General features: G+C 44.9%; 1 protein-coding gene across 2 annotated transcripts in view; it reads right to left on the bottom strand.

Annotated features, from left to right (window-relative positions):
• Window positions 1-24,099, bottom strand: part of LOC309559544 (dual specificity testis-specific protein kinase 1-like) — a 151,013-nt gene that overhangs the window by 79,715 nt on the left and 47,199 nt on the right. For both annotated transcript variants that reach the window (XM_082262845.1, XM_082262844.1), the window contains one exon: window positions 19,851-20,050. In XM_082262845.1, coding sequence (XP_082118971.1) covers window positions 19,851-20,036 — 186 coding nt within the window. In that variant the 5' untranslated portion in view covers window positions 20,037-20,050. The remainder of the gene's footprint in view (window positions 1-19,850; window positions 20,051-24,099) is intronic.

Here is a 24,099-nt window from a genome sequence, read left to right as displayed (position 1 = left end):
AGACCAGGCAATGTTTTTCCAATCTTCTATTGTCCTATTTTTGTGAGCCTGTGCGAATTGCAGCCTCAGTTTCCTTTTCTTAGCTGACAGGCGTGGCACCCGATGTGGTCTTTTGCTGGTGTAGCCCATTTGCTTCTAGGTTTGATGTGTTGTGCGTTCAGAGATGGTATTTTCATACCTTAGTTGTACCAAGTGGTTATTTGAGTTACTGTTGCCTTTCTATCATCTCAAACCAGCCTGCCCTTTCTCCCACATTCAGAAAACATTTTCCTCCACACAACTGCCGCTCACTGGATATTTTCCCTTTTTCGGACCATTCTGTGTAAACCCTAGAGATGGTTGCCCAGTAGATCAGTAGTTTTTGAAATACTCAGACTAGCCAGTCTGGCATCAACAACCATGCCACGTTCAAAGTCGCTAGACGTGGTAAGGATGTGTAGGCCGTGTAGGCATCTAGACGTGGTACGGATGTGTAGGCCCTGTAGGCATCTAGACGTGGTACGGATGTGTAGGCCGTGTAGGCATCTAGACGTGGTAAGGATGTGTAGGCCGTGTAGGCATCTAGACGTGGTACGGATTTGTAGGCCGTGTAGGCATCTAGACATGGTAAGGATGTGTAGGCCGTGTAGGCATCTAGATGTGGTAAGGATGTGTAGGCCGTGTAGGCATCTAGACGTGGTACGGATGTGTAGGCCGTGTAGGCATCTAGACATGGTAAGGATGTGTAGGCCGTGTAGGCATCTAGATGTGGTAAGGATGTGTAGGCCGTGTAGGCATCTAGACGTGGTACGGATGTGTAGGCCGTGTAGGCATCTAGACGTGGTAAGGATGTGTAGGCCGTGTAGGCATCTAGACATGGTACGGATGTGTAGGCCGTGTAGGCATCTAGACGTGGTAAGGATGTGTAGGCCGTGTAGGCATCTAGACATGGTAAAGATGTGTAGGCCGTGTAGGCATCTAGACGTGGTAAGGATGACTTGCTTAAGTTCAAACCTAGCATCAGAATAGGGAAGAAAGGGGATTTACCCCTTTCTTCCCTATTCTGATGCTAGGTTTGAACTTCAGCAAGTCATACTTACCACGTCTAGATGTCTAAATGCATTGAGTTTCTGCCATGTGATTGGTTGATTAGCAATTTGTGTTACAAAGCAATTGAAAAGGTGTACCTAATAAAGTGGCCTGTGAATGTAAATCGCTGCAAGGTTTTAATAGAAATGCCCCCCCACCACCACCACCATCATCATCATCATCATCATCATCATCATCATCATCAGGAAAAATTCTGTCATCTCATATCAGCTTATTTTCATAATAGGGATTAGCTTTGAGCTCCAAAAGGCAGTGCGCCTACAGGATCCAAAGATCAAAATCAGCCCCCAGAAACCTCTACGGGAATTGTAACAGATGATTAAGATCGGACCATCACTGTATCCGCCCAGCATCGTCTACATCATGATAGGCCTCAATGGATATAAACACGTCATTGTGTGCGATGGTCACAGCTAAACCTTGCAAGTTCCCAAGTCTGCTCCTGTCAGACATCATTATCCTAGCAGCAACAGACTCCGTGCCAATGAAGTGGGAGACTGCATCCATATGCCTCCAGCATCCCAGCCAGCACACACCAGGCACGCTCAGCCCCGACTCATAACAGGAAAGACTTGTTGTTTAGTGAAGAGAAGACAAGAAAGAAGACCACACTTCACCACAGCAAGAACACAGGTCTACCTAGACCGTGCCCGCTGCTATAGAACTATTTAGTCCCAGCATTGAAAAGGCTGAAAAGCAGCAAAGAGAACTTGAACAAGATCAGAGAACAGAAGATTGTTCAACGAAGACACACATGGACTAAAATGATTGTCTCTGATATACAGTATCTCACAAAAGTGAGTACACCCCTCACATTTTTGTAAATATTTTATTATTTCTTTTCATGTGACAACACTGAAGAATAGGCCTGCGGAATATAATCGCCGAATCGATGCATCGCGATGCGACCCTTCGCGATTCTGCATCGATTCAGGGTGACTGAAAAATCGATTAGCTAATGACGTCAGTTCCGGGGGCGGGGACAGAAGTGTCATGGCGGCGCTGGCGCTTAATGAGTTGTTGGCGGCGGCCGGGCTTGTGGAACACGGAGCTCCTCCTCACGGGAGAGGAGGAGAGCGGAGCTATCAGTGCTCTCTCTGGCCCCGGGACACACACGCCCACTTAACACGCTGCTGCCCGACTGCCCGCTCTGACAGCCCGGCCGCCCGAAGTCGCGGCCTTCCCAGCCGGAGAGCCCAAAAGAGTTGATGGCAACGCACGCCACTCGGTACACTTCTGGTAGCGGCGCAGTTCTCGGCAGACAGCCTGAGTTGACCGCAGGAAGCATAGAAGGTCTGTCCACTTGAATGTTTTTTGCATTTGCAATATTTGTAATCTCTTTAATGAATTTGGATTTTTGAAACCTACCACACAATAAGGAGTTCCCTCTTTATATCCTGTGAGACCAACTGCTGTGTTTGGAGGGTGCCACCATCACTGTATGCACATCTTGAAGTCACACCTATTGGCTGCTATTCTTATTTGCACATGGGATCAACATTTGGACTGTTTATTGTGTGATTATATATATATATATATATATAAAGGCCTGCGGAATATAATTGCCAAAGTCTCCTCAGGGATATCCGGGATGTGATATATACATGGCGCTGTGTATGGGGGTCTCCTCAGGGATGGGATATATAATATATACATGGCGGTGTATGGGCTGTGATATATATGTGTAACACCACCATGTATATATCTGATATATAGTGGTGTTACACCGCCATGTATATATCACATCGCTGAGGAGACCCCCATACACACCGCCATGTATAGATCACATCCCAGATATCCCTGAGGAGACTTCGGCAATTATATTCCGCAGGCCTAATATATATATTAAATCACACAACAGTCCAAATGTTGATCCCATGTGCAAATAAGAATAGCAGCCAATAGGTGTGACTTCAAGATGTGCATACAGTGATGGTGGCACCCTCCAAACACCGCAGTTCCCCTCATGTCCTGTCTGGGGGAAAACGTTAGGACAGTAAGCGTTCCCTTTATGTCCTGTCTGAGGGAAAATGTCAGCACAGGAAGCGTTTCCCTCACGTCCTGTCTGGGAAAATTTCAAGACAGGAAGCTTTCCCCTCCCATCCTGTCTGGAGAAAATGTCAGGGCAGGAAGCGTTTCCCTCCCCCCCCCCCCCCCCGTCTAGGGAAAATGTCCGCACAGGAAGAGTTTCCCTCACGCCCTGTCTAGGGAAAATGTCAGGACAGGAAGAGTTTCCCTCACGTCCTGTCTGGGGAAAACATCAGGACAGTAAGCGCTCCCCTCCTGTCCTTCTGGGAGAATGTCCGCACAGGAAGCATTGCCCTCCCGTCCTGGGAAAATGTCCGCACAGGAAGCATTCCCCTCCCATCCTGGGAAAATGTCCGCACAGGAAGCATTCCCCTCCCATCCTGGGAAAATGTCCGCGCAGGAAGCATTCCCCTCCCGTCCTGAGAAAATGTCCGCACAAGAAGCATTCCCCTCCCGTCCTGGGAAAATGTCCGCACAGGAAGCATTCCCCTCCCATCCTGTCTGGAGAAAATGCCAGGGCAGGAAGCATTCCCCTCCCATCCTGTCTGGAGAAAATGCCAGGGCAGGAAGCGTTTCCCTCACACCCCGTCTAGGGAAAATGTCAGGGCAGGAAGCGTTTCCCTCACGCCCTGTCTAGGGAAAATGTCAGGACAGGAAGCGTTTCCCTCACGCCCTGTCTAGGGAAAATGTCAGGACAGGAAGGGTTTCCCCTCACGCCATGTCTAGTGAAAATGTCAGGACAGGAAGCATTCCCCTCCCGTCCTGTCTGGGGAAACGGTCAGGACAGGAAGCATTCCCCTCACATCCTATCTGGGAAAATGTCAGGACAGGAAGTGCTCCCCTTACTTCCTGTCTAGGGAAAATGTCAGGACAGGAAGCGCTCCCCTTACTTCCTGTCTTGGAAAATGTCAGCCCAGGAAGCATTCCCCTCCTGTCCTTCTGGGAAAATGTCCGCACAGGAAGCATTGCCCTCCCGTCCTGGGAAAATGTCCGCACAGGAAGCATTCCCCTCCCGTCCTGGGAAAATGTCCGCACAGGAAGCATTCCCCTCCCGTCCTGGGAAAATGTCCGCACAGGAAGCATTCCCCTTCCATCCTGGGAAAATGTCCGCGCAGGAAGCATTCCCCTCCCGTCCTGGGAAAATGTCCGCGCAGGAAGCATTCCCCTCCCGTCCTGGGAAAATGTCCGCGCAGGAAGCATTCCCCTCCCGTCCTGGGAAAATGTCCGCACAAGAAGCATTCCCCTCCCGTCCTGGGAAAATGTCCGCACAGGAAGCATTCCCCTCCCGTCCTGGGAAAATGTCCGCACAGGAAGCATTCCCCTCCCATCCTGTCTGGAGAAAATGTCAGGGCAGGAAGCGTTTCCCTCACACCCCGTCTAGGGAAAATGTCAGGGCAGGAAGCGTTTCCCTCACGCCCCGTCTAGGGAAAATGTAAGGACAGGAAGCGTTTCCCTCACGCCCTGTCTAGGGAAAATGTCAGGACAGGAAGCGTTTCCCTCACGCCCTGTCTAGGGAAAATGTCAGGACAGGAAGGGTTTCCCCTCACGCCATGTCTAGTGAAAATGTCAGGACAGGAAGCATTCCCCTCCCGTCCTGTCTGGGGAAACGGTCAGGACAGGAAGCATTCCCCTCACATCCTATCTGGGAAAATGTCAGGACAGGAAGTGCTCCCCTTACTTCCTGTCTTGGAAAATGTCAGGACAGGAAGCGCTCCCTCACATCCTGTCTGGGAAAATGTCAGGACAGGAAGTTGGGGTAAATCGCTCTAATCGAGCCCCAGCTAGCAGTAAAAATCTGACAAGAGTTCTAATCCTTCCAGGCTCTATCCAAAACCAAGAAAAACATTTTGGCTGGTGATACACGCATACATACACATACAAGAGGGAAACGTTATGTCTTCCTTCACTTTAAATATTTGTGTACACATTAAAATGAAGAATGAATGATGCATGTGTCAGCACGCTGGTGTTTCAGGAGTGAAGTTTAACACGTTGCTGCTGAATCTCTCCCGAGGCCATTGCCCGTCATAAATCATTTCTACAGGTAACATACAACAGGGAACAAAAAACAAACGTGCCGCCAGAAATTCTTACTTAACCCCTTAAGGTAAAGGACTAAACAAATCTTAATGCTTGAAACCAGTTTTACAACTTTGGCATGTGTTTGTAAAACATATCATTGCAACTACTCAGTGTATCCAGGTGAGCTATACCAGGACAAATTTGGCTTTCATTTGTCGGTAAATATGTACGGATATCTCCTAACTTTTTTTTTTATCATCAAATAAAAACTGGCTAAAATAGTAAAGAAAATTACATTTATATTTCTTGCAATTGCCATAAGCCTACACCAAAGAACAACCCAAAATAAATTCTCCTACTCCTGACAATTGTTGCAATACCACACCTGTATATGATTTGTGGTTTACAGCCATAGTAGGGCTTAGAAACAATAGTGCAAAATTGCATTTTTTTTATCCTGCCTAAAAACTCACTGACCTTGGCAATTGACACCCTAAACTTGACACGGACTTAGACTCGGTTCACACTACCGCGACCATAAGTCGCCCCATGACGGAGCGACTTTTTACCGCGACTTTACAGCAACATTACCACGACTTCAGCGTGACATGAATTATTTAAAGCTACTTATATGATAGACGACTTTGTATTTGGCCAATCAGAATATGATGTGTTGTGACCTAATTCCCCTTTTCTGTTTTTTTTTTACTCATTTCCTCATTGCCCACCAGTGCCACGTATGTGTCCACCAGTGCCACTGCCCACCAGTGCCACGTATGTGTCCACCAGTGCCACTGCCCACCAGTGCCACGTATCAGTGTCCAGTGCCACATATCAGTGCCACGAATCAGTGTCCACCAGTGCCACGTATCAGTGTCCACCAGTGCCACTGCCCACCAGTGCCACTTATCTGTGTCCACCAGTGCCACTCACACAGACCAGGCAGAGATAACGGTATATAGGAACTGTAGGCATGGCTGCAATGTGAGGAATGCCTGGCTAATTTTCCTTCTTCTTCCTGGAAAGTCGGATCACAGTCGCTTGACAAAAGATAAGGATACGACTTGGAGGAGACTCCCATTGAAGTCTATTGGCACAAGTCAGATACAAGTCGCCTTGAAGTAGTACAGGACCCTTTTCTGAAGTCGGAGCGACTTCAGTAGTGCATATTAAGACGGCTCTCATTGATTTACATTGCATTTGTTATGACAAGCGACTTGGGGCGACTTGAGGGCACGCAAGTCGCCTGACAAGTTGTACTAGTGTGAATGGAGCCTTACAATAGATCAAACCCTGATCTAGCTTTTTTATTTTTACAGATGTTTACAATGTTCTCCTCTAGCAAGGAGACAAAGATGCAATGTATCTTTTTCTCCATTCAAGAGGAGAAAGAATAAAGAGGCTGGCTATACAGCTCCTGATAACTGTGACAGCCATTCACAGGCTATTACAGCAATCACGTGACCAAGAGACGGTCCTCCTGGCACACCACGACTTCAGCGTGACTTATGAATTATTTAAAGCGACTTATATGATAGACGACTTTGTATTTGGCCAATCAGAATATGATGTGTTGTGACCCAATTCCCCTTTTCTGTTTTTTTTTTTACTCATTTCCTCATTGCTCACCAGTGCCACGTATGTGTCCACCAGTGCCACTGCCCACCAGTGCCACGTATGTGTCCACCAGTGCCACTGCCCACCAGTGCCACGTATCCGTGTCCACCAGTGCCACTGCCCACCATTGCCACGTATGTGTCCACCAGCGCCACTGCCCACCATTGCCACGTATGTGTCCACCAGTGCCACTGTCCACCAGTGCCACGTATCAGTGTCCACCAGTGCCACGTATCAGTGCCACGAATCAGTGTGCACCAGTGCTACATATCAGTGCCACGTATCAGTGTCCACCAGTGCCACTTATCTGTGTCCACCAGTGCCACTCACACAGACCAGACAGAGATAACGGCATATAGGAACTGTAGGCATGGCTGCAATGTGGGGAATGCCTGGCTAATTTTCCTTCTTCTTCCTGGAAAGTCGGATCACAGTAGCTTGACAAAAGATAAGGATCCGGCTTGGAGGCGACTCCCATTGAAGTCTATTGGCACAAGTCGGATACAAGTCGCCTTGAAGTAGTACAGGACCCTTTTCTGAAGTCGGAGCGACTTCAGTAGTGCATATTAAGACGGCTCTCATTGATTTACATTGCATTTGTTATGAGAAGCGACTTGGGGCGACTTGAGGGCACGCAAGTCGCCTGACAAGTTGTACTAGTGTGAATGGAGCCTTACAATAGATCAAACCCCGATCTAGCTTTTTTATTTTTATAGATGTTTACAATGTTCTCCTCTAGCAAGGAGACAAAGATGCAATGTATCTTTTTCTCCATTCAAGAGGAGAAAGAATAAAGAGGCTGGCTATATAGCTACTGATAACTGTGACAGCCATTCACAGGCTATTACAGCAATCATGTGACCAAGAGAGGGTCCTCCTGGCACCCCATTCATTAGTACGAGACCCGTAGCTGCCAATGATAACTATATGCTATATGATTGACTACATGCAGGGAGTGTGCTATGCAGTGCACTCCAAGCACAAACACAGGTTCACACATATGCAGCCCCATGGAAGGAGGCCCACTTCAGTGAGGCCACATGTGTGCGTCAGCTTCACGGACACATTTTTGTGTGGACTTAACATGGAGGTGCTGGGGGGGGGGGGGGAAGACTTATCGGAATCAGTTCCCAGCCCCCCCATTAAATGAGTATGTACCTCTAATCATTCACCAAAAAAGTAGTAAAAGTGAGTAAAAACACAACAGTTTTTGACAAACAAATTGTCCCCTGCCGATCCGAACAAAAAAAAAAAAAAAGGGAGGTCCGCATCCGTCAAAGGCTACCGCTAAATGACAGCTCCACTGCTAAATAAGCTAAGGGGCGAGGCTACTCAAGACCACACATTCCTTGGGACGTCATCTATGGCGGCCGCGTTCATCGTGATTGGCGTTGGATGTACACCATGGGACAATTGTTTAAAATAATTTATTTATTTAAAGGATTTGTCGAAAACTGTTGTGTTTTTACTCCTTTTACTACTTTTCCGGTAAAAAAAAAAAAAAAAAAATTCAAAGTTGTGGGCATGTTCTGTAAATTAAATGATGCAAATCCTCAAACAATCCATGTTAATTATAGGTTGTGAGGCAACAAAACAAGAAAAATGCCAAGGGGGGGTGAATACTTTTGCAAGGCACAGTACATATCTTTTTTGAAGCCGATCTGATCACCAGCAGTGGAAGCTCTGCAGAGGACACGGCCGACAATGGCTGTCAAATGAATGGGAAGTGACGTCACACGTAGACTTACTATGGGGCTTCCGTTGTCGGATGTGTCCTCTGCAACCGCCTCCACAGCGAAGCTGCAGCTGACAGCTCAGCGTGGGATTGGTTTAAAAAAAAAAGTATGTATATGGATTTCTTCTTTACAGGGCTAGATAGATTAATGTTAGATCGCAGAGATCTATAGATAGGGATTTTAGTGTTAGAGTGGACTTATCCTTTAAAGTGGTAGTATACTCCGCTTTTTAACTTTTACCTACAGGTATGCCTATACTAAGGCTTACCTGTAGGTAAAATTAATATCTCCTAAACCTACACGGTTTAGGAGATATTCACCCTGCATGCAGCCGCTGACACCAGCCGCGCATGCACTCCGAAGGTCGGTCGTATCTTGCCGGACCTTCAGAGCTCCTTGCCGGAAAGTGAACTCCCGTGCGCATGCGCAGGAGTGACATCATTGCGGCTCCGGCCACTCAGCAACGGAGCTGCCGAACCCGGAAGAGATGCCAAGGGAACATGTCAGCTGCCTCAGCGGTGTCCGGGCGACCGTGTCAGGGCTTCGTTCTAAGGTAAGTATTCCATAATGTGCTAGTATGTGATGCGTACTAGCACATTATACCATTGTCCTGTAGGGTTTATTTATTTTTATTTTTTTTTGGGGGGGGGGGGGGGGGATACAACCGCTTTAAGCAGCTGTCAGCATTTTTTCTACCCAAAAAAATAAATTGTTTGATCAGCCCAGAGTTGGGTTATAAACACATAAAAAGATAGCACGTTCAAGAGAAAAAAAGTCATATGACCAACGCCTTGAGGAAGACCAAATAGGAATGTCAGAGAAGTTAGCTCTTTTATAAAAAGTAACTTATTAATGACACAGATAAGGAGAGATCACCAAGGAAGAGAAGGCTCGACCTTATAAGAGGCGTAGGTTAATAGACACTCGATTCTTGTAGGTTTAACAGACCCAGTGACCCATTATACCACCATAACAACTACAAATGGTTTATATTACTGCCATTGACCCCCCTCTTCCCCAGTGAAGAACACAATACCAGCCCGGTCTTTCATGACAACATGGCAATTAATATTTAAGCAGCAGTTGCGTTGGGCCGGTTAACCCTTCACACGTCAGAACAAAGCACCTTAGCGTCAGGAAAAGAGCCTGAAAGCACACAGGAAAAGCCAATCTCCCGGAGAGCGGGTTCAGACAGTCTGCCCTCATTAACGTTGCTGTCCTTGAGCCGCTTTAGTCCGCTAAAGGAAGACCTGGCGACATTTTACTGTAAACAGATTAACTGATTGAAATGGAAATTTTTCCAAAAGCGTCATATAATCTGCACGTTGGGCGTTCCTTTGTTTTACTTGGCAAGAATGTTTTTAAATGACAAGATGTCAAAGGGTCAAGTAATAGTGAATGGAATGGCTCATTATTATTAATATATATCTCCAGGCTAAAGAAAACGTTAATCAGTCATTTGGTTTTGCATTTCTTAAAAAAGCCAAGAAAGGATTTTTTAGTTTAGCTAGTGGAATGGCCTGAAAAAGTGAAAAAAAATGACACTACGAAACAAGTTTATGATGTCACTGACAAGTGGTGACCTCCCTGCAGACCACACTGCAGTTAAAGCAGATTTCCGGCCACGAAAACATTTTTGAGATAAAAATACCCCCCTAATCCTAAACTATCACCAATTATACTAATACTATTCCCACATTACAGTAAAGTACAGTAAATGAATATAGATAAAATCTTACCTTTAAAATTGATTAAAGAGCGTGGCCATCTCTGGTGTGGGCGTCTGAAGCCGCTGTGTCCCCCGCTGTTTCCTTCTTCCTGGTTACCCAGAATGCCGATCACAATCTCACGCATGCGCTGTAGATTGCGATCAGCAATCAGAGTAGCGGCCGGCCATTTCCATTGCATCCTGGGATGGATGACACACATCTCCCAGGACACAATGCAAAACCGGAAGTGACGTCCAGGGCCGCGGCCGCAGGAGGAGGAAGTCGGACAGAGATGCCCCTAAAATAAGGTAAGTGACCCCCCCAAAAAAAAAAATGAATGTCCAATTGTTTTTTAACATGCTTTTCCCTACAGGAATCAGAAAAGAAGGAAGAAAATGAGGCTGGAACTCTGCTTTAACCAGCTTAGCGGTATCCCCAAGCGTGACTCGGGGTGGATTTTACATGCTTTTATCGGTATCCCCAAGTCACGCTCGGGGTAGATGTGCAGATCGCGCAGCGGTGTGTCTTACCTTCTCCTGGCGATCCAGCGATGATCTCCCATTGCTGTGATCGCCAGCCGAGATCCCCGCCGCTCGTCTGTCGGTATGAGGACTTCCTGGTTCCGTTCCCTGCAGCAGCAATGCTGCATGGGAGCGGAACTGGGAGGGAAATTCAAATGTTGCACCAAACACAAACATATAAAAAGGAGGCGATACAGTGTAATCTGAGAGGATTACACTGTATCACTTTGGTAAAAGACACAGTGCCCTTTCAGTGCCCCTTGCCATTGTCATTTGAAAATGGCATCAAAAAAGCGCTGTCCTACATATGCGCTTTTGGATCAGATGAGCGACAGCGACACGGAGCTGCTCGCAGAACAGAGTGACAGTGAGTCGTGGAGAGATTTGTCATCTGACTCTGACATTGACACTGATCCAGAAAGTGACGCCGATGATCCTGCACCTGACCTGTGATGTGCGCAATTGGTGCCCTCTAAACAGCGATGCGGACCAGGCAGCGCCCCCAAGATTCGGATTCACTGGATCTCCTGGGATGAAGGTTGATGTGGAGAGTGACAACCCTCTGGCGTACCTGAAGTTATTTCTAACTGAGGAGGTAATTCTAAAAATCGTCACAGAAACCAACCGCTACCATGAGCAGCAATCCACTACGCTGCGTGCCAGATTTTCCCGATCCAGAAAATGGGAACCGGTCAGTAAAGAGGACATCTGGCAGTTTCTGGGACTCATCATCCTTTAGGGGGTGGTGGGGAAACTGCTCCAGAAATGGTATTGGACCACCAATAAGATGCTGGCCACTCCATTTTTTGGCACAGTGATGTCCAAATATCATTTTTCACTGATCATGAAAAATGTACATTTCGCCAACAACGAAGAGTTTGATGAGGCCACGCATCCTACGCCCAAACTCAAAAAAATCTGGGAGGTGTGCCAAATGATTGTCACCAACTTCCAGCGGACCTATGTGCCAGACAGGGATGTCAGTGTGGACGAAAGTCTGATGGCCTACAAGGGACGCCTGAGCTGGATACAATTTATTGCATCCAAAAGAGAGCGGTTCGGGATCAAATTTTATATGCACTGTGAGTCGTCCACAGGATATATATGGAATGCTATAATTTACACCGGGAAAGGTACCAAGTTCAATCCCAGGTACAGCGGCTATGGGATGGACACATCCTCTGTCCTTTCACTGCTGGACCCGCTGCTGAACCAGTGATATTGCGTGACAAGGGACAATTTTTACACCTCTCCGGAACTTTCTGAGGTTTTGCTCCTAAACAAAACTGATGGGTATGGTACTGTTAGGCCAAACCGGCGTGACATGCCATCAATGTTGAGCAGGAAAAAGCTAAAAAAAAAGGAGAGATGGTTGCCTTTCAAAAGGGTAAAATGATGGCAGTGCGGTGGCGAGACAAAAATGATGTGTGTCTCATGAGCACCGAGCACAACACCTCCACTGCCATGGTCCGCACAAAACACGGAACAGATGTGCTGAAGCCGCAAGTCGTGATCGACTATAATCACACGATGGGAGGTGTCGGCCGAGCCGATAAGGCAATGATATTTTACCCGGCGATGCAGAAGCAACAAAAAAAGTACTTCAAAAAGATTTTTAGGCATCTCCTTGAACAATGCCTTTGGAACGCCTATATCCTTTATAAAGCAAACACTACCATACCTCTTGTTCATTCGGACTTTATCTGGAAGGTGGCTGAGCAGATTTTCGTCAACCACCCAACGCCATCAGTATCTGCTAACAGACCCGGACGACGCGCTGTTGACGTTGGCAATCCAGAACGCCTGACAGGCCGTCATTTTGTAGACTTTGTAACGCCAACCGCAAAAAAGTTAGCGCCTACCAGGACGTGCGTCGTTTGCTGTTCCAAGAAGGATGGCAATGGAAGAAAAGTCAGAAAGGAAACAAGGTACTAATGTCCTGATTGCAACGTCGGACTTTGTGTAGTTCCATGCTTAAAACTGTTTCACACTCAGGATGTGTATTGAATTTCTTTGTTTGACAAATTTCATTATTTTTCATTGCATTATTGAATAAAATTATATTATTGATTAGATTATAATTAATGTGTTTGTGTTTCAAATTTATCACATCTGGGATGTCTACTAGAGTCTTGTTTTGGTAAGTTTTAAGTCAGTAATTACTAAGAATTGTAGGCCTATAATACATAACGCCAAATTTGCATGAAAAAAATTGTACCGCTTTTGGTACAGAATTCCTGACAGAATCATACCGCCAGGGAGGTTAAGGAATACAGCCTGGCCCAGCGCCCCCCCAGCCTGGAATTGGAAAGGACCATCATCTCTGATCTCCACTCCTGTAGCATGCTCACTGTATTAAAGTGATAGCAACATCGGGGTAGCTAGTTGCTCCTCACTTTTCCAGTCACCCAGGCATCATAGGATGCCGATATCAAGACAGATTCAGTTATATGCTAGTTTTATACAAACAATAAATGGAAGGATTTTAAATGAATACATAAAAACGAAAAAATTGTGAACTTTTTTTTTTTTTATTTACTCATCTGGAGTTCAACTTTACTCTTAGAAGAGTTAGATTATTGTAAGAAGGTTAGATTTTTCCCTCCAAATGTGAAGATTTTATTTAGCATTAAAGAATGTTACTCTAACATTTCATATTTCAGATATGTGTCTGTTGTACGATGTACTTGTGTTAAAAAGAATCCAGTTTGCTTTGTTTTTCTTCGTGTGAAATACCCGGTGATCCTGCAGGTTTTTCTGCTTTCCTTTGTCAAGCTGACCACGTGAGACATAAGAGCACATTAATACTAGGGTAGTCAGTTGTCTGGCTGTGCTGGGAGCACAGCCTGCCTGTCCTCCAATAGCCAAGACTTGTGCTAGCATGCCCCCCCTGAACTGCTCTTCACTGAGAAGATCAGTGTATTACTATTCCTCTGCCTCTTGTTGTCACACCCCCTGCAGTCTCCACCCCCACCTCTCTAAGCCCCTTTTATGCAGCTAAGAACAGCGGTCATGCGAGATTATTATATATATATATATATATATATATATATATATATATATATATATATATATATATATATATATATATATATACATATACACATACAGTGCCTTGCGAAAGTATTCGGCCCCCTTGAACTTTGCGACCTTTTGCCACATTTCAGGCTTCAAACAAAGATATAAAACTGTAATTTTTTGGTGAAGACTCAGCAACAAGTGGGACACAATTTATTGGATATTTCAAACTTTGTTAACAAATAAAAAACTGAAAAATTGGGCGTGCAAAATTATTCAGCCCCTTTACTTTCAGTGCAGCAAACTCTCTCCAGAAGTTCAGTGAGGATCTCTGAATGATCCAATGTTGACCTAAATGACTAATGATGATAAATAGAATCCACCTGTGTGTAATCAAGTCTCCGTATAAATGCACCTGCACTGTGATAGTCTCAGAGGTCTGTTTAAAGCGCAGAGAGCATCATGAAGAACAAGGAACACACCAGGCAGGTCCGAGATACTGTTGTGGAGAAGTTTAAAGCCGGATTTGGATACAAAAAGATTTCCCAAGCTTTAAACATCCCAAGGAGCACTGTGCAAGCGATAATATTGAAATGGAAGGAGTATCAGACCACTGCAAATCTACGAAGACCTGGCCGTCCCTCTAAACTTTCAGCTCATACAAGGAGAAGACTGATCAGAGATGCAGCCAAGAGGCCCATGATCACTCTGGATGAACTGCAGAGATCTACAGCTGAGGTGGGAGACTCTGTCCATAGGACAACAATCAGTCGTATACTGCACAAATCTGGCCTTTATGGAAGAGTGGCAAGAAGAAAGCCATTTCTTAAAGATATCCATAAAAAGTGTTGTTTAAAGTTTGCCACAAGCCACCTGGGAGACACACCAAACATGTGGAAGAAGGTGCTCTGGTCAGATGAAACCAAAATCAAACTTTTTGGCAACAATGCAAAACGTTATGTTTGGCGTAAAAGCAACACAGCTCATCACCCTGAACACACCATCCCCACTGTCAAACATGGTGGTGGCAGCATCATGGTTTGGGCCTGCTTTTCTTCAGCAGGGACAGGGAAGATGGTTAAAATTGATGGGAAGATGGATGGAGCCAAATAGAGGACCATTCTGGAAGAAGGCCTGATGGAGTCTCTAAAAGACCTGAGACTGGGACGGAGATTTGTCTTCCAACAAGACAATGATCCAAAACATAAAGCAAAATCTACAATGGAATGGTTCACAAATAAACATATCCAGGTGTTAGAATGGCCAAGTCAAAGTCCAGACCTGAATCCAATCGAGAATCTGTGGAAAGAACTGAAAACTGCTGTTCACAAACGCTCTCTATCCAACCTCACTGAGCTCGAGCTGTTTTGCAAGGAGGAATGGGCAAAAATGTCAGTCTCTCGATGTGCCAAACTGATAGAGACATACCCCAAGCGACTTACAGCTGTAATTGCAGCAAAAGGTGGCGCTACAAAGTATTAACTTAAGGGGGCTGAATAATTTTGCACGCCCAATTTTTCAGTTTTTTTATTTGTTAAAAAGGTTTGAAATATCCAATAAATTTCGTTCCACTTCATGATTGTGTCCCACTTGTTGTTGATTCTTCAAAAAAAATTACAGTTTTATATCTTTATGTCTGAAGCCTGAAATGTGGCAAAAGGTCGCAAAGTTCAAGGGGGACGAATACCTTCGCAAGGTATTATATATACAGTATGTATGTATATATATATATATATATATATATATATATATATATATATATATATATATATATATATATATATATATATATATATATATATATATATATATATATATATATATTTATTACACATATACACACACTAATAAATATTATATTATATATATATATATATATATATATATATATATATATATATATATATACACACACACACACACACACACACACACATACATACATATACATACACACATACATATACACACACACATGCACATACATACATACAGTGGGTACGGAAAGTATTCAGACCCCCTTAAATGTTTCACTCTTTGTTATATTGCAGCCATTTGCTAAAATCATTTACGTTTATTGTTCTTCCTCATGAATGTACACATAGCACCCCATACTGACAGAAAAACACAGAATTGTTGACATTGTTGCAGATTTATTAAAAAAGAAAAACTGAAATATCACATGGTCCTAAGTATTCAGACCCTTTGCTGTGACACTCATATATTTAACTCAGGTGCTTTCCATTTCTTCTGATCATCCTTGAGATGGTTCTACACCTTCATTTGAGTCCAGCTGTGTTTGATTATACTGATTGGACTTGATTAGGAAAGCCACACACCTGTCTATATAAGACCTTCCAGATCACAATGCATGTCAGAGCAAATGAGAATTATGAGGTCAAAGGAACTGCCTGAAGAGCTCAGAGACAGAATTGTGGCAAGGCACAGATCTGGCCAAGGTTACAAAAAGATTCCTGCTGCACTTAAGGTTCCTAAGAGCACAGTGGCCTCCATAATCCTCAAATGGAAGACGTTTGGGACGACCAGAACCCTTCCTAGAGCTAGCCGTCCGGCCAAACTGAGCTATCGGGGGAGAAGAGCCTTGGTGAGAGAGGTAAAGAAGAACCCAAAGATCACTGTGGCTGAGCTCCAGAGATGCAGTCAGGAGATGGGAGAAAGTTGTAGAAAGTCAACCATCACTGCAGCCCTCCACCAGTCGGGGCTTTATGGTAGAGTGGCCCGACGGAAGCCTCTCCTCAGTATAAGACACATGAAAGCCCGCATGGAGTTTGCTAAAAAACACCTGAAGGACTCCAAGATGGTGAAAAATAAGATTCTCTGGTCTGATGAGACCAAAATAGAACTTTTTGGCCTTAATTCTAAGCGGTATGTGTGGAGAAAACCAGGCACTGCTCATCACCTGTCCAATACAGTCCCAACAGTGAAGCATGGTGGTGGCAGCATCATGCTGTGGGGGTGTTTTTCAGCTGCAGGGACAGGACGACTGGTTGCAATCGAGGGAAAGATGAATGCGGCCAAGTACAGGGATATCCTGGACAAAAACCTTCTCCAGAGTGCTCTGGACCTCAGACTGGGCTGAAGGTTTACCTTCCAACAAGACAATGACCCTAAGCACACAGCTAAAATAACGAAGGAGTGGCTTCACAACAACTCCGTGACTGTTCTTGAATGGCCCAGCCAGAGCCCTGACTTAAACCCAATTGAGCATCTCTGGAGAGACCTAAAAATGTCTGTCCACCAATGTTTACCATCCAACCTGACAGAACTGGAGAGGATCTGCAAGAAGGAATGGCAGAGGATCCCCAAATCCAGGTGTGAAAGACTTGTTGCATCTTTCCCAAAAAGACTCCTGGCTGTATTAGATCAAAAGGGGGCTTCTACTAAATACTGAGCAAAGGGTCTGAATACTTAGGACCATGTGATATTTCAGTTTTTCTTTTTTAATAAATCTGCAACAATGTCAACAACTCTGTGTTTTTCTGTCAGCATGGGGAGCTATGTGTACATTCATGAGGAAGAAGAATGAACTTAAATGATTTTAGCAAATGGCTGCAATATAACAAAGAGTGAAAAATTTAAGGGGGTCTGAATACTTTCCGTACCCACTGTATATGCACACACCAGGGGCGGACTGACCATTTGGGGATTAGGGCACTGCCCGAGGGCCCAGGGTCAGTAGGGGGCCCCATGAGAGGCTACACACTACAGAAAGAAGCCAGGAACTTCCATGCAGGCTTTGCTGTGGTAGATATTTAAATGCCCACTCTATGTGGCTGAGCTGCCATTTGTAGGTGGGGCTTTGTGTGGCTTGAGTGTAGACACAGGGGGCCCCATGATCTCTGATTGCCCAGGGGCCCCATGAGTTGTCAGTCCACCCCTGGCACACACACACACACATATATATATATACACACACTCTATCTCTATATACACACACACACACACATATTACAAACACAGTATAGAAAAAGGTATTTATAAATTATAGCACTGCTTTTGAGAAGTAGTAGTTCAGGGAATTTATGAATTTGTCATAAAAGCATATCTGTAATCCATGCACCAATTTTATATGGTGCATGGATTTATATATTTTTAAAAATACAGAACACAACAGGAACAGAAACAAACATTCCCATACTATCTAATAGAAGCAACAGAAAAGGGAGATTTAAAAAAGGGACCTTTCGGTAACTTCTACAAGCATGCATAAAAACGGGGCTTTTTTTCAGCAGGAACGCGGGGGAACGCGGGGGAACGCAGTTCCGGCACCTCCAGCACTGAATGTATGTAATAGCAAGGGGTGTGGGGTGTGTTGTAGGGTCTCTTGATGCTGGTTGCTTGGGGATCTATTGTCACTGGTAGGGATCTGCCATTGTGTGAGGATCTATTGTTGCTGCTGGGGGGTCTATTGTTGCTGGGCGAGTCTTATGTTGTTGGTAGGGTTCTCCTGTTGAGGTAGAGGTCTATTGTTGGCTGCTCTAGTGATACTGGATGCTGAGAGAGCCATTGTTGCTACTGGAGGGGGTCTAATGTTGCTGGGTGGATTTTTTGTTGCTGGGTGAGGTATTTTGTTGTGCGTGGGAGTTGGGTAGGGGGTGGAACCAAGGGACAGTGCTCAGGAGGTGGGTAGTGGGTGGAGACAAGGGGTGACTCAGAAGGGGGGGGGGGGTTCCTGCACTTATTTTCCAAGAAAAAAAGCCCTGCATAAAAATATTCCCAACAGGTTACAATTTACAAAGACAATATCATTTTTCTCAAATTTGCACCAATTGAAAAAGTCAAACCTTAGCCCCAGCTAAGGACTTTACTAAGGTTGAGCACAACAATCTAAAATAATCTGGTCATCAGTCTACTGTAGGCACCAGAAACTTCTCCTCTCTTCCTCTTCTCTAGTAAATACTAACAAAAATGGAAACTGAATCACCACGCCACTGCCAAGGTGTCCACTGTTCAGATAGAATTTTTTTTTTTTTTTTTCAATAAAAGTCATGGGGCTATATAAAGTGTGTACAAAAGCAAACAGTCACTTCCAGTGCTATGAGGCCTTCTGCAGTGTTGAACAACAGGAACAATGGTAATACCAAAGAACTAAGCAGGCATCTGTTCAGATCCGCCTGAAAAACTGACAGGCGGATCTGAACAGTCCGCAAGGGGCCTTAGTACTCTTTCACACATGCGGTCCGTTCAGATCTGCCTGTCAGTTTTTCAGGCGGATCTGAAGGGATGCCCCATGCATCTCTATGGGGCATCGGATGTCAGCTGAGACATGTCCGCTGACATCCGATCTGATCCGTCAAATCCGGATGGATGGAAACCCTATTTTCCATCCGTCTGGCGGATCGGATGAGAACGGACAGGCGGTCCATTCTCATCCGATTCCCCCATAGAGGAGAGCAGGGATCTGACACCTTCGTCTACGCACACAGAGCGGAGACGGAGCTGTCATCCACCTGCTCAGCGGGGGATCGGCGGATCAATCCCCCGCTGAGCAGCATGGCTTTGTCGACGGAACGGAGCCGTGTGAAAGGGGCCTTAAGGTGCAGAGGATGAGCTGTGTGAGAAGCATGCTCACCTGAGAGATTTTAGGTGTGTTTCCCAAAATGTTCAATGCTTAACATAAAGAGTCCCATTATTATATTCAATGGTGCCTGTTCACACCTAAGTGTCATGTCGCTTGAAGCTGGAAAAAAGTACATGCTTCTTTAGGGCAGAGTTGCATATAAGGAGAGCATAAAAGTCTAGCAAGCAGACACCAGGATTTATACAGCTGACACCTACAGAGCTTTTTTAGCAGACCCTTGATGAGGCCGAAACAAAAATGGTAAGTCCTTTTGTTTTGGGAAGAAGAAAGGAAGATGAAGTTTTCAAGGGGGATACATAAACTTACACAAAAAAAAACAGACATGCAGCTGTAATTGCAGCAAAAGGTGGTTCTACAAAGTATTAACTTAGGGGGGGCTGAATATAAATGCATGCCACACTTTTTACATATTTGTAAAAAAAAAATTAGAAAACCATTTTTCAATTTGTTTCCACTTCACAAGATCAAGTATTGGATATTTCCTATATTCTAAGGTTAGTCCTCTTACTTTATAAACTTTGGAGAAAAATCCACTTCCTATGGCTTCAGCGCTGAAACTTTCCCAGAACTCCAGTTTCCTAACTGCCGTGCGAAGCCTCTGCCAGCGGTCCACCTGGTAGTAGGCATCTGAGCACTCACCATAGTATGACCCAGGGCTTGTTGGCTCAGGAGGAAAGAGCGTAGATTCATACATGGTAGGAACTGCCACTAAAAATAAAAAGACAACATTTTATCAGAAAAAAAAGAAACAACGTTACGGCTACACATGCAAAAAACACATAACAACTCTAAGTCTCGATCCACACTAGCGCGACTTGTCAGCCTGACAAGTCACGCTCCCTCGCGGTCCATTGACTGCTACAGGACCCGTTCTAATAGGAGCGACACAAGTCGCTCCAACTTAGAAAAAGGGTCCTGTACTACTTCGGGGCGACCACCGAAGTCATGTTGCATGGGAATACACAAGTCGCCCCCGAAGTAGTAAGGAGTCGTGACGCCCCAGTGTGAACCGAGCTTAAATCTGAACCACTGTAACATATGAAAATTAGAATATAAACTAGCCGATCTCAACCTAGTCAACAAGAGGGGAACCCTTGAAAAAACTTTCCGGTCTCAGGGAACCCCTGCTAAAAATGACTAAATCTACAACTCAGGATACATTAGTGTGATGGTCAGTGGGAAGAATGCCCTTTACACTTGTGGCCATTAAGAAGAATTCCCCCTTACAAATAGCTAAAAAGATCAATGGTGTCAGTGGGAACTTATCTGAGAGGCAGATATTGCTCAAGGAAACCCCAACAACTTCTGAAGAAACCCTGGTTGAGAAACCCTGATCTACACTATATGGCCAAGCGTCTGTGCACACGACAATCACACTCATACCAGCTTGTTGGGTCTCCTGTTTCTAAATCATGGGCATCAATATGGAGTTAGCCCCCTATATGTGGCTAGAACACCTTCCACTCATTTTGGAAGGATTCCCTACATGATTTTGGAGTGTGCCTGAAAATGTCCATTCAGCCAAAGGAGCATTTGTAAGGTCCGGTACCGATGTCGGTGAGAAGATCTGGCTATAAATGGATATTCTAATTTATCCCAAGAGTTAAAGTGGTTCTAAAGTCAGAAGGTTTTGCATTAGGTTAAAAAAAAAAAAACTTCTGTGTGCACAAGCCCCCCTCAGCCCAACCTCCATCTCAATCCTGGGATGTTGCATGAGAGTCTCGGCTGCTGGAGCCATTGGCTCTCTCGCTGCTGTTAATCAGAGTCATGAGCCTTGTTTGTTATTTTAAACAAAAAAAAAAACAATAACTTTATTATCACTTTAGCCACTTTACCACCGGAGGGTTTTGCTGTCTTATGTCTGGGCCACTTTTTGCGATTCGGCACTGTGCGAATTTAACGGACAATTGCGCGGTCATACAACGCCATACCCAAAGGGAATTTAAGTCCTTTTTTTCCCACAAACAGAGCTTTCTTTTGGTGGTATTTGATCACCTGTGCGATTTTTACTTTTTGCGCTATAAACAAAAAAAGAGCGACAATTTTGAAAAAATAACAATATTTTTCAAATTTTCTTTATATGAAATTCCCCCAAAAAAATGTAAAAAATCAAAATTTTTTATAATTTTAGGCCAATTTGTTTTCTGCTACATATTTTTGGTAACAAAAAAAAAAAAAAAAAAATCACAATAAGCGTATTTTGATTGGTTTGCGCAAAAGTTATTGCGTTTACTAACTAAGGGAAAGATTTCTTTCATTTTTGGTGTTTTTTTTTTTTTTTTTAAACGAGTAATGGCGGCGATCTGCAATTTTTTTTGCGGGACTGCGACATTGCGGCGGACAGATCAGACCCTTGACTGACATTTTTGACACTTTTGGGGGTACCAATGACATTGCTACAGTAATCAGTGCTATACATATGCACTGTTACTGTTAAAATGACACTGGCAGGGAAGGGGTTAATTTTTATTGGTGATCAAGGGGTTAATGTATGCCTGGTGCTTACTAACGTGTGTGGGGGGAGGTGACTGAGTGACACAAGGACAGATCGCAGGTTCAGCTATGCTGAACCCTGCAATCTGACCCTGTTTGTCACTTAGGAGATCCGCCCGCTTTGTTTACACAAGCGGGCGAATCTCCAGACTCGATTCCCCGACGATCGGGGAAGAGCGGCGGTTATCACCGCCGCTCCTCCCCTGGCCCGACTCCCGCTATAACTGAATACAGCGGGAGCGAGCCTCCGGCAGCACGCGTGCGCCGCCGAGAGAGGGGAATGTCTGGTGACGTAGGTCTATGTCACCAGACGATAACGAACCACTTTGCCGCAGTACAGTCAACGTGACTGGTCGGCAAGTGGTTAAGGCAGGGGGTCTCCAAACTATGGCCCTCCAGTTGTTCAGGAACTACAATTTCCATCATGCCTTATCAGGTCTGTGAATGTCAGAGTTTTACAATGCATCACAGGACGTGTAGTTCCGCAACAGCTGGAGGGCCATAGTTTGGAGATCACTGTTCCAATGCCAGGCTTCTGAGTAAGCCACTCAATTTCCTTCACACCAGACTCATCAAACCATGTCTTTAAGGACTTTACGGACTTGCCTTTCTCCACAGGTGCACAGCCATGCAGGAACAAAAAAGGGTCTTTACCAAACTGTTGCCATAAGGTTGGAAGTGCACAATTGTCAAAATGTCTTTGTATTGTTTGCTACAGCATTAAAAGTACCCTCACTGCAGTGAGATCTTTATATTACGTATGGTCATGCAGCCGCTACTCTTCGGCACTCCTCTGGTTGCATTTGGACATCATCACCATGCAGGACCAGCAGTTTTGCACTGTAGGAAATGATTATGAGGGTCCACCCCTTACATAGAGTGTCAGAGGGAATATGGAAGGATCATCTGCTGGGTAGGTGAAGAATAAGGTAGGTAAAACTGCTTTTTAAATGGAACCTTGAACAAAAAATGAGCATTGAACACTTGCAGTGTGTGTGGGGGGGGGGGGGAGCCCCACTGCAAAAGGTAGTTTTGGCATCCCCGGGAGTTCAGCTTCAATGCTGCGGCATTTTCCAAATGCTTAACTAATGGCACAACGTGGGGGGAGCCAAGCTCTTTATCCCAAAAACATACCATTGGTAATATTTTTGCACATTTTCCCTCGTGGTCATACCAGAGTAACAGTTACAATATTTATTTTTTTGTTTTGATGCACTACATGAACTACAGTCATTGTTTGTAGTGCTCAACCCACACCTTCCTTCCTTTAACCCAGTTGACAAAAATACCCAGAAAGCCTGATGACAAATACAGATACTAGGCCTCTTGTGACTCATACTGCAAGGTCGATCAAACGATTAATCCCACAAACATTATACACTGCAATATTGGCGCCCTCACAACTGCTGCAGGGGTTTCAGAGAATTATTCTTTGAGTATGAAGAACACAGACATTTTGTGATTAGTTTGCAATTGTGATTTTTGTGGTTATTTTGTCAAGGGATTCACCTACTTAAGAAGATAAATGAATGCAAACACTTAAATAGGATCTCCAGAAGCAAAAAGATAACTCCAATGTTTTATAGGTGCACTTCAGCCAAACATGGCACAGCCTATAGACCCAGGTGATACAGCCTACATAACTACCTCTGGCCTACCCCGCGTCCCCAATAAATCTCTATGGTTGTCAGAGTCAACATTTTCTGAACCCATGTTCCCTGGTTTTACTGCCAGCTGTGGAAGAGTTTGGAGTCAACTATAGCAATTTTATGAAGAAGAGACCTTAACCGGTTGCCGACCGCCACAAGTACATATACAGCGGCGGTCAGCCCCGGCCAGGCAAAGTGACGTATATATACGTCACTAGCCTGTCACTTGCTTGTGAGCCAATAGCGGGCTCGTTCCCCGGGAAGTCCGTGCGTGTGACCGGCGGACCCGATGTCCGCCGGTCACTCGCGATCGTCCGCCGTGAAGGGAGAAAGGCAGGCGGCTAATGTAAACAAGCCGCCTGTCATTCTCCCCTGTGTATGAATAGTGATCATACGGTTCTACTATGTAGGACCGTTGATCACTGTTCCTACACTAGTTGCCATGTCCAATCACAGTAAGAAGCACGCCCCTAGGGACACACTTAACCCCTCCTTCCCAATAAAGTTAACCCCTTCCTTGCCAGTGTCATATTACAGTAACAGTGCATATGTATAGCACTGATTACTCCAGTAATGTCACTGGTAACCCCAAAAGTGTCAAAAATGTCAGTCAAG

Source organism: Pelophylax lessonae (assembly GCF_965119305.1).
Source record: "Pelophylax lessonae genome assembly, chromosome: 7".
Lineage (NCBI taxonomy): Eukaryota > Metazoa > Chordata > Amphibia > Anura > Ranidae > Pelophylax > Pelophylax lessonae.
This window is presented reverse-complemented; position numbering and strand designations above follow the sequence as displayed.